Here is a 12,530-nt window from a genome sequence, read left to right on the forward strand (position 1 = left end):
TGTTGAAAGACCTGAAACACCCAATGACCCCAGGTTACATCACTGATGATGTGTTCAGGTGCATCAGAAGATGTATTCAAGAACCTAATGGAAGAGCAGAAAAGACTGTAGTATTGCAACTCTGCTTCCTGGTCCTTATTCTGGATTGTCATGGTTTTTGACCACTAATAAACTTGGTTAGATTTCTAGAGATGAGAGCAGCTCCATCCAAAGTGGGATGAATGCCATTTCTCCTAATCAGACTAGTTCTCCCCCAGAAAGTCTGCCAAATATCTGCAAAGAGAGCGAGAGACAAGCCATTGCTAACTGCTAAGCTAAAGTACTATAGCTAAAATAACATGTTGTGGGATTAGTGACAAAGTCACTAAAACAAGGAGAGAGCTACTGAGCAAGGCTAGTGCCAGTTTTGTAAAGCCGGTTACTGCTGAGTAACATGTGACATTACACCTTACACATAGGAAATTGAAAAAAAAAGAGTAATATTTAGACGCAGTTGTGGCGCAGGTGTTGTATATCAGTGCAGGGTTGAGTGAAGCTGACGTGGCAGCATTTCCACCTAATCCCTTGATGCACTCTTCGAGGAAGGCTGTATTTATCCAAAGAAAGAGACAGAAAAAGACCTTTCGTTCTTCACCATGTTAAAATTGTGCAAATTATGATACATTTGGCTTGGTTGTTCCTCAGGGCTTATTGATGAAACATGTTGGGCAAGTTACTTTTAAAATGTAATTTATTACATATTACCAGTTACATTCATTTAAAAGTAATGTTACTTAACAACATTAATCTCTGTGTAGAGTAATAGGGTACTTATTATACTATTTTTGAGTTACTTTCACCAAAATGAATTCAGAATTTTAAATGGATGAAGGTCATGGTGTTTCACAGCAGCTTATCAAAGCACTGACGCTCCAGTTTGTTACAGTTCATTTCAAATCCAGCGCTGCGCAGGTCTGACCAAGTCATGCATTCACATACAGTGGTTACCACTTTGTATTAAAATCTACGGCTCATATTAATAATAGCATGATGATATAGAACAATTAAATAGCCTAGACCCTTTTAAATAAATTAATAGCCTTGGAAACAGTGAGGGTCAGACGGAGGATCAAAGTCTGTAAATTATGAGATATGGATAAATATTTGTGGGCCTATGATATGAAATAGAATAAACAAATATTGAGGTTAACACAACAAACAGAATGGCGTGTGTGTCAGTCACAATAACAAGCACAACTTATAACACTGGAGCTGGCAGACCCACCTGCAGGTTCCCAGTGTGCTGGTCAGCTACAGCACCGGAGAGAGAGATATGCATCAGAATGGTAAATGGACCTGCATTTGTATAGCGCTTTTCTAGTCATCCGACCACTCAAAGTGCTTTTTACACTAGGAGTCACATTCACCCATTCACATACACATTCATGCACTGGTGGCTGAGGCTACCATACAAGGTGCCACCTGCTACTCAGTTTTGTTTTGTTTTTCAGGTCACTCACACACCGATGGAACAGCCATCGGGAGCAATTTGGGGTTCAGTATCTTGCTCAAGGATACTTCGGCATGCAGACTGGAGGAGCTGGGGATCAAAACGGTGATCTTCCGATTGGTCTGAGCCACAGCCGCCCCGGGACAGTGTGCTGGTTTTGCTCTGCAGTTGTAGGTGATGTGAATGGAAACATATCCAACAAATACTAATACATCGCCCATGTCGATGACCAGGACAAAATAAACAAACAAACAAAAAAAACAGAGGCCAGCTCCTTGTTCCTGCTGCTTTCAGGCAGCCTTAGGACACAGGGATGGGATATGCTGTAGGTATATGAATGGAAACACACTGGACATGATAACACGATCACTGGCACCCTTGTGTATAATGACATGACAACACAAAACAACCTTTTGGTTTTCTTTATAACATCAGAGACACATCAGCGAGATGGCGGATTGTCGGGTCGTAAGAAAAGTGACTCTGGCTCTGAAAAGACTTGCCTATTTTTGTGGTTTTCCCTGGTCATAAATCACAATTGATTATCAACAAAGTTGCCACGGAGCATCGGTGGATTAGTGGATGGAGCGGACGCCCCATGATCTGACGCTGTGTCCCTAATGCAGCGGCCATGGGTTCCAACCCGGCCTGCAGCCTCCCGTGCATGTCGTTCCCTCTCTCCCCATAACATTATGCTGTTTTGCCATTAAAGGCAACAAAATCCCAAAAAATAATCTTAAAAAAAAGAGGAATTCCACAGAACTGTAGGTTTGTGACTGTTAATCAGAAATTGATCTACGTGGATAAATGATACATGATATAATGATTCAAGAATACTTTTAATATATTCAAAGATTCCACGGTGTGATTGGCTCATTTATGGGACTCAACATCCCATAATAGCTCCATCTGAAAATAAAGGAGATTATGTGAATCGGAAGTCATTTCACAGCAATTCAGCAATTCAGTTAACCTCAGCCTAATATTGACAGTATGAAGTAAGTATAAGCAAAACTTTTACCAGTCTCTACAATATCTTTGTGTTTGATTTTGAGTTTCTGCCCATAGCGTTTGGGCTCCATCAGATGAATAAGAGGACACAGCAAATTATATTAAAATATATGAACACTGTTAAGATATAAAAATGTTTCTATATTGTCTGTATATTAGACACATATTAACTTATCATATTACATAATATCACCTCATATTACCTATTAACATGCGCTGCCACTGAGAATCACGTTATTTGCACTCCATTGATGATGGCTTTTGGTGCTTGCCGTGAACGAGCTTCCCTCAGGCTGAACATACTCAGAGTTGATTGAACTGATTCTGATCAGCTGTTCTGGAATCAAAAACTCAGAGTTTCTCAGCTCAGGCTCAGTCAACCCGGAGATCAGGATTAGGCTCAGAGTTTGTCGAGCCTGCTTTCTGAAATAGGGCCCTGGTCTGGTTGCCAAGCATTTCTTTTTTTCTAAAGAAGCTCTTGGATACATAAAACTGGGTTGTTGGCTACCTCATATTATGTGTTTATTCCTCAAATACCCTGTAAGTTATTCATATTCCAAGTAATATAACAAGTGATATTCATACTGGTTCAAATAAACAATTTGACAGTATTTCAGCATCTTTCCTGAGCAACAGTTTTGTGTGAAAGGAATTAAAGGCCTATCCCAAATAAAGACCTAGCAGAGCCTGAGGGCATTGAGATGTCCCAGACTGAAACTATTCTATATGGAAACAAATTCCGATCCAACTCCAATAAAAGAAAAACCCTATGAATCAAATGTTACATGAGAATCTGTCCAAACTAAAAATAGTCTGCCTACCAAGTTAACTAAAATGTGATGTAATGGGAGTTTTGTGAGTGGTGCATCAGTGCTTCAGTGGCAGCCCACTGAGGAATACCAGGAATTCTGGGGGAGTTTGTCCGAGGCAGAAAGAGCAAACTGGTGTTTGCGTCTATTAAAGCCGTCCTCTGGACGATGACAGAACAGCAACAAATCACCCATATAGGGTTTATCCAGAAATAGCAATTGGGAAATTTACAGTCCCATTAAGACCATTTGTCACCACTTCTGACTGATCCTGTGTCTGTGAGGGCGATATCATGTAGTGATGAATGAATGATGCAGAGTCTGAAATGGGTCATTATTTCTTGCCATTTTTATTCCTTAACTGGTGTGTGAGGCTGGAAATGTGGATTTAATGCCCCCTAACCTGAATGTTACCTCATACAGAAGCCTGTGCTATGTAGATATCTGAAGCAATGAGAAACACTAACACTGCATTACAGTTCAAATATCCATTCAACATGCAGTACTTGTACATTATACATTCCAATCCCTCACATAATAACAGCCAAATCATCCATTAACAGTGGCTTTCATATATGGAATTTATGTATCTCTATCTTAAACAAGTCCTTTCTATCCTTATCTGGTTGCTACAACAGGCTTCCCTTACAAAGCAGAGGCTCTGTGTGCTATGATAAAATGGCCCAGGCGAAATAAAACACAAGCTCCATTGTAGTAAAAAAATAAAGGTGAGATAAAAACCCTGAGCAACGTCAAAGTCATTTCCTGCTGGGTGAGAAAACAAATTGGAGAGAGGATTGTGAGATCCTCCCTGCACTAACTGCAGGGCAGCAGGATGAGCTGGTCTCTGACTATTAGTGTGTGTGCGTGTGTGTGTGTGTGTGTGTGTATACTCACCATCTCTCGGGAAATGATCTCTCAGAGCATCAGAGTGTGCTCTCTGGTTTTTAATAGCTGTTTTAAAACTCAGAGCACACAAAGTGGAGGTGCTGCTCAGAGTACTAAACACCAAAATGGTACAGAGTGTCCAAAATGGCGACCTCATTGGCAGCGAATGATGTGGGATTGTGGCCAATGCTACAATATCTCCCACTTAGCAAGAAGAGTCACCAAAGTATCAACAAACCACTGGCAAAATGGCAACAAACAGGAGTCACAGAAGTAGCATAATTATCTCTGCCAGGTGCAAGTCTAGACAGGATCGTGTGTTTGGACGTGTGTGTACGTGGATATGTATATCCGTCCATCTGCAGCTTGCACACTATTGGACCAATCAGCCTCATATTTTGTCTGCATGTGTATGACTGTACAGTATCTCACATAAGTGAGTACACCGCTCCCATTTTTGGAAATATTTTATTATATCTTGTCATGGGACATCACTATAGAAATGACACTTTGATGTAACTTAAAGTAGTCAGTGTACAGCTTGTATAGTAGTATAGATTTACCTTCCTCTGAAAATTAATCAAAACACAGCCATCAACATCTAAACAGCTGGCAACATAAGTGAGTACACCCCACAGTGAACATGTCCAAATTGTGCCTAAAGTGTCAATATTTTGTGTGCCAACCATTATTATCTAGCACTGCCTTAACCCGTTTGGGCATGGAATTCACCAGAGCTCACAGGTTGCTTCAGGAATCCTCTCCCACTCCTCCATGATGACATCATGGAGCAGATGGATGTGAAGACACCTTGCACTCCTCCACCTTCAGCTTGAGGATGCCCCACAGGTGCACAGGTGAGTTTAGGGCTGGATACATACTTAGCCAATCCATCACCTTCACCTTCAGCTTCCTCAGCAAGGCAGTTGTCATCTTCTAGGTGTGTTTTGGCTCCTTATCATGTTGGAAAACTGCATTGCAGCTCAGTTTCTGAAGAGGGGCGATCATGCTCTGCTTGGAATTCATGTTTCCCTAAATGAACCGAGCTCCCCAGAGCCGTAGGCTCTGTAGGCAAGAGACAGTTGTCTTGGTGCTCTTCACCAAGGTGCCACACATGCTGAAAGAGCACCAAGACAGCTGTCCCTTGCCTACAGTCAAGTGTCATCATGTAGATGTTGATGGCTGTGTTTTGAGTAATTTTCAGAGGAAGGTAAATCTACACTACTATACAAGCTGTACACTGACTACTTTAAGTTACATCAAAGTGTCATTTCTATAGTGTTGTCCCATGACAAGATATAATAACATATTTCCAAAAATGGGAGGGGTGTACTCACTTATGTGAGATACTGTATGTTTGAAGAACTCTCATAGTTGCAGTGGTTCTTAGTTGTTGAAAAACCTGTTTTAATGACCGTTATATACCGTCACTGACTGCTGACTCCTCACTCCTCCTAATTGGCCAGTGCGGGCTGCAAGTTTTCTGGAGATCATCTTGGCTAAAAACAACAAGCCTTACTGTCTGTTGCAGACCACATTTAGCCTGCTTTAGTTGTTTTTATTGTTTCACACAATGTCTATCATGAGGTGCACAGAAAAAAAATGCAAAGTGAGCTTGCTTGATTAACTGATAATGTGTGTGGGCACATATAGTATACTTTGAGCCACATGCTGCAGGCCGTCTGAAATCGGTCCGACTTTGGAAATGCCTGCCCTTACCCCTTCGTTTTGCATATTCACGCCTCCAAATGGAGGTTTTTCTATAGCGAAGTTCAAGTAATATTATTATTTTACTTAGTACCCCCAGCCAACAGTAATTCATTACACTTTTCATTATCTTACTTTTCCGTTACACCCCATAAAACTGATATTTGCGTACCTCTCAAAAATTAAGCTGTGAGCCTCTGTGTGAATGCCTGGGTAAACTCCAGTAGTGTAGCTGAGACTAAATAACATTGCAATTTATTTTTCTTTTACCTGGGGTCTTCAGTTGTCTGTGACCGGTATTTTCCCAAGGATCTGCCTGAAAGACGGAAAGTCACTCATGGAGCAACATTTCATCCACCACATATCGAGCCACAAGCTTTATTACTTCTTTGTAGCCTGCAGCTGTCCATGAGTAAAAAACAGTTTTGGTTGTTTAGCCAGTGTGGGGCTATAGCCAATCTCTGCAGCTGAGGAGGGCTCACCTTTGATAGGATGTATTTCCCGGAGCTCCATGTTGTCATGCTGCTACTCAGAGTAATTTATATATATATATATATATATATATATAAATTAGTTAGTAATAAGTTACACTACTCTTTACTGGAAAAAGTAATGTTATTACTGTAACACGTTACTGCCCAACACTGCCCCCATATTGCATTCCAACCCCTCTGACAGCACATGATGCCCAAAATTAAACTCAAGTCTACGAGGCACCACTAGTGGGCTGGTAATGGAGCAGTGTTCTTTTTTATTTGATGAGTAGTTTGATCGGTTAATAGTGTGAAACTTAAGTTGTGAACGAATTGCAAGTGTCCATGCTTTACTATCAATAGTAAATGTCATTGTGATAACACCATTGCTCCCATTTTTTAAGTTTTAAGTTTCTAAGTTTAAATTTTGAAATCTTTAATCTTAATCTTTCCCCTTGACTGCTGTAACAATGGAATTTCTCAATTATGGGATCATTAAAGGTGTGTCTTGTCTTGTGTTGTCTTATGGTCACATCTGTTCATGTAAACTTCATTGATGTCTACTAATGACATATCTGGGTGTTTAAAGGGTTGCCCCATTTCAAAGACTTAAGCCACTACAACATGTTCCTGTGTACTGAGGGGCAAAAGGGCTCGTGAAAACAAGGAAAAGGGGTAAAAATAAGAAATGGGACTGGGCCTTGGCCTCAGTTAAAAGAAAGGCAGCATATTTTCTATACTGAAAGCAGATGACACTCAAACACTCACACCAACTCTGTAATAGTATGTTCCTCTACCTCATCTTGTGATGAATTTCATGTTCCAAATCAATTATTTTCTAATGAGTGAAAAAAAAAGCAAGCAGAATTTTAGATATTTTATTCTTTGATGGCTTACAGTCATTGTTTACAGTCCAATGTGGATATAGAGGTATAAAAACATCATGACTACAAAATAAAACGTTTGGCATTCTCATTTAATCTTGTGTTATTCTCAAGTGTCACATGTAAAACTCTTGATTTTAAGGCGTTCGGCCATACACAAAGCTAATGCCTACAGCTGAGTCTGTCTGTTTCGGATTAGTCTTTACTACTGAGGAGCCTTCAGGGCCACAGCTTCTGATTTTTCCTGCGCAGACGGTCACTGTGATTGGTCACGCAGCTTCCCACTCAGCTCCTGCAGGTCTGTGATGACTTGTTCCAGAGCAGTGACACCGTCCTGCAGCTCACCATGGATCTGACCCGTGGCCACATCTGTATGCATTTGCTGGAACAGAATGCAGAAGAAAAAGATGAAATATAATAATTTAATGCATTGAAGGGTCAACATTGTTTATCATTAATATTTCACTCATTAACAGTGAATGTTTTGGATGTTACATGGTATAAATCAGTTATTTCTTAGGTTATGCTAGTAGAGCTACCTTTAATATTACTGTATTCAAAAATAATATGTGACATTTTAATATTTCAAATGTAATATTCAGATTGAGACAGAGATATAATCATCTAATCATCTGGATGTGACAAGGAAGAGCAGGCAGCCTGTGCTGGTCAGTGTATTTTACAATATGTGGGTTACATATTGTGGTAGGAAATCTGCTGTACTTCTTTATAGCACAAAAAAAAAAATCAAATATTTACTAAGTACTGTAAACTTGAGTTCTAATAAGAGAGTACAGTATATAATGTGTATGGAACATAAATGATATGTGCCATACACATTGATCATTAGTTAAAGGTACTCACTGAAAAAAACTTAAATTACTGCCAGAAAAGTGTTTTTGCAAAATTTTATGATATCACAGTGAAGTTGATCTTTGACCTTTTGGAAATAAAATTTCATCATTTCATCATTTTATCGTATTATATGCTTGTGGGAAGTTTCATCATAATTAGCACATGAATTCCTGGGTTTTGGCAAAAAACATCTTTAGTGAGGTCACAGTGACCTTGACCTTCCACTATCAAACAAAATCAGTTCATCCTTGAGTCCAAGTTAATATTTGTTTGATGACCTGTGATGTTCCACAAGGTTCGGTATTGGGACCTTAGTTATTTATACTTTATCTAAATGATATTTGTATGGTATCTAATATGTTGAAATTTGTAACATATGCTGATGATACAAATTAATTTTGTTCAGGTGATGACATGAAAGAGTTATTAAAAACAGTAGAAAGGGAATTGATCATGTTGAAAAAAATGGTTTGCTGTTCATAAGTTTGGTGGTATTAGGGCTAATTGTGAAATAAAACTGAATTTAAATGGTGATGAAATTGAAAGAGTATATAAAACAACATTTTATAGAGTGATTACAGATCATAAACTATATTGAAAGCCACATATAGAACATATTAAATGGAAATTATCCAAGTCTACTGCTGTTCTTTATAAAACAAGGGAGTTGTTGAATAAGAAATGTTTGTATATATTGTATTGTTCACTTGTAATGCCATATATGTCTTACTGTGCTGAAATTTGGGGAAATACATATAAAACAAATACAGACCCTATAATCAAACTTAAAAAAGAGCTCTTAAAATAATACACAAAGCTGGTTATCACGAATCTACTTATCAACTGTTTATAGCATCCTACACCTTAAGAATTCTAGACATTGTGTATTTAAAAACATTGGCAACACTGAGTTGTGAACAAAAGCCTTCCCATCTGTATTCAATCATTTTTTTAATTAAGAGAGGGAAATTATAATTTGAGATTGTTTATTTATGAAACATCTAAAATTAGAACCAATGAAAAATACTGTGTGTTTCATTTTAGGGAGTCGAACTATGGAATGTACTCAGTGCTGATTTGAAGTTGTGTAGCTCTCTGTTGAGTTTCAAAAAAGCCTTATAATGTAAAATGATCAAGGATTATTATGTATAATGATTAAAATCTAAAATAACCGAGGATTATAATTTAGAGTACAATTTATTTATTTGTTTATTTCCCTTCTTTGGTATTGTTAATATTCTGAGTTTTCCTTTGGTTAATATAGGACAGGCAAAAATAAGCCTGGGGCTTCAGCCTCTTTCTTTTTCAGTTATTGACTGTAAGAAAATTTGTGTGAAATAATCTTTGTTTCTCCAGATGTATGTAACTGACATAACAACTGTTCATTTATTCATTTGTGCCAAATTTGAAGAAATTTCCTCAAGATGTTCTTGAGATATCATATTCATGAGAATGAGACAGATGCAAGGTCAAAGTGACTTTGACCTTTGACCACCAATATCTAATCAGAAGTGGAATTTTGTACCAAATTTTAAAAATTCCCTCAAGGCATTCTTGAGATGATGCATTCATGAGTATTAGAGACAAAGTCACAGTGACCTTTCCTTTGACCCATGACCACCAAAAACTAATCAGTTCATTGCTGAGTCCAAGTGGACGTTTGTGCCAAAGTTGAAGAAATTCCCACAAGCCAAACTTGAGATATTGCGTTCATGAGAATGGGGCGAACAGATGGACAACCGAAAAACAAATTTCTTCTGGCCATGGCTATTGCCGGTGTGGAGACATAAAGAAAATAAATTGCTATAAAATATGTGCTAAACTCGTGGATTATACTCACACAACTCGTGCAGTATAATCCAAGTCAGTGTGTTTCCAAGTGGAAACGCGCTTACTGTCAGTGTGATCACTCTGCTGATGGAAGGCTGAGAGAGACCCAAGTCAGCACTGCTGCACTGTTGCATTTTTCCAGTTTTCCAGATATCTTAGTCTTGTGACCATATCATTGGTAATGTGTGCATATCCCTAATGAGATTGACTGCACATACTCTCACTGCATGATCTAATCTGTAGCATTTCATTAACTCACTGTCACCCAGTGTTGGGAGAACATTTCTCCAACTTCTCCATCTCACCACCATTTTTCTCCTCCGCTTAAGAAACTCTTAAGTCTCTTAAAAGTCCTCCTCCCTACTGTCTTTCACCTTAGGAGATGTTCTAAGGGCTAAAACACTTTGTGAATAACGTCTCTCTTAGTGCTAGGAAGCTTTGTGAATACAGCCCCTGGGTGCTTGTAAACCCTCATGTCCACCATTTGTCTTGATGGACTTCAATGATGTGATCTAGTAAAAAAAAAAAAAAAAGAAAAGAAAAATGTCAACATGCATGTTGACATCACCAAATGGATGGTTGATGTGAGCTACCTACTGCGACTAGTGTTTACCTGTGTGTTGTGCATTACCGAGGGGAGATTAAGAACCAATGAGGTTTTATAGCAAAACTTGGAAGCCTGCACGTGATAGTTCAATGCCAGTCACTGCAACATCATCAAGCAGTGAGGAAGCTGACATCTAAAGCTTGCAGTGTATCTTCTGCTATACTTTCTGTGCAGTGTTGAATGTCTTCAACATTTTTTTCTTGAGTATGTGGTCAACATTTCCTTAAAGACACTGAGGCGGCCCTGTTCAGACTCAAGATGCAAGAAAAAGCAATAAAACACAGTGACGTCTTGACGCCATGCACTCTACCATTAGCCATGAGTCATGGAAAACAGGGGCATGAGGGGGTAGTCTTCAGGGTGAGCAGTGAACTGTGATTGGTAGACTGTACCTTAGCTTTAGTGGCCAGACTCTTGAGGCTGAGGCGGGTGGATGAGAGCATCTGTACAGCTTCTGTTGGATTAGCCTTCTTCTTACAGCAACTGATGGTCACTGAGAAACACAGAGATTGAGACAATGGACCAAACCCGTTAGATTAGTTGCTATGTACTCAGTATATTTCACCTTTATGGATGTTATTTTATTTTACCATGTAAAAAAAAACAAAAAAAACAAAACATGATTGACTCTGCCCCCAGTGGCGGTCCAAGCACATTTGGTGCCCTAGGCGATCCCCCCTTTGACATGCAGTCAAAGTACTGCATATTTATTACCAAAATACAATTAAACAACCTATCTAACAATTAAAAATAAGACAGAAATATGTGCTAATTTGCTTTCAGTAACATGTGTATTGTGCATGTGTTATAATAAACATAAAGCAATAAATAATAAAAAGAGAATCACAAATTAACTTGTACAGCAGAATACACAATAAAATAACATATGACATTGTAAAATAACAACATGTACAAATTAACTTTCAAATCGAACATGTTTAAAATTTGGCCAATAGCGGATACCGATGTTTTTATATTGATATTGTTTTTGCTGTTAACACAAAAAATACCATTAGAACAATTCCAGAGATGCTGTTATAAATATAACTTCTAAACTTCATGATTTTAATATTTGAAATTTTCATCTCAAAGTAAATCTTGATGAAAGGGACCTGTATGTCTGCTCAATAATTGTGTACAGTCTTAGATGGTGGGCAGGGTCAGGGTTTGAGCGGTCAGGTTTGTTTCAAATATTATTATACTGTTTATATCTTAGTTTATACATATTCAATTAATTAATGTAAAGTCTACATTCTATATTTATTCTACATAATGCAGCTTATAATTTATATTACTCTGTACATTACTGCACTTTCTGCACCTCTAGTTAGATGCTTAACTGCATTTCATTGTCTCTGTACTTGTTCTCTGTGCAAGGACAATAATGATAAATCTCATCTCATCTCATCTCATCTCATCTATCTTGAACTAAGAAAAAATAATTGTAACCCCCAGTGGAGATGCATCATGTGGAGGTTAGGGTTAAATTGTTCAAATGTCCATTTAAAATGGAGATTATGTTATGATGGAGATAGAGTGCACCATGGGTGTTTATCCCCTAACAGACTTTCATTATCAATTAATCTACTGATCTTTAATTAGTTCAGAAATTAGAGATTGTGATCTCTAAGATTGTGAAAGAGTTCCCAGAGTTGATGGTGAAGTCTGAAGATTTTCGTCCAACCTTAAACCTAAAATTGTCAAAATCTTCATCTTCACAATTGTTGATTCATTTACTTTTGATTGAGTTATCCACTGATGGATTCACTGTTTTCACACTTTATATCAGTAGAACCACTTCATCCTGTACGTTTCTTAAAGGGCCAGTGTGTAAAATGGGTTGAAAACAGTGACATCAGTGGTCAAATTCTAGATTGCAGGGCTCACTCGCTCACCCCTCCCATCGGGTAAATGACGGTGGCCTCATAGGGACAAAAAGCCTTGCGCACGAGTTTTTCAGGAGTAGGTCTATCTAGT

General features: G+C 38.4%; 1 protein-coding gene across 1 annotated transcript in view; it reads right to left on the minus strand.

Annotated features, from left to right (window-relative positions):
• Window positions 1-7,246: 7,246 nt before the first annotated feature.
• ttc27 (tetratricopeptide repeat domain 27) overlaps window positions 7,247-12,530 on the minus strand; it is a 116,895-nt gene continuing 111,611 nt past the window's right edge. Inside the window, exons 19-20 of the mRNA XM_050071468.1 lie at window positions 10,946-11,046; window positions 7,247-7,643 (exon numbers count right to left, since the gene is read on the minus strand). Coding sequence (XP_049927425.1) covers window positions 7,518-7,643; window positions 10,946-11,046 — 227 coding nt within the window. The 3' untranslated portion in view covers window positions 7,247-7,517. The remainder of the gene's footprint in view (window positions 7,644-10,945; window positions 11,047-12,530) is intronic.

The sequence above is a fragment of the Epinephelus moara genome, chromosome 19 (genome assembly GCF_006386435.1).
Source record: "Epinephelus moara isolate mb chromosome 19, YSFRI_EMoa_1.0, whole genome shotgun sequence".
In the NCBI taxonomy this organism is placed as follows: domain Eukaryota; kingdom Metazoa; phylum Chordata; class Actinopteri; order Perciformes; family Serranidae; genus Epinephelus; species Epinephelus moara.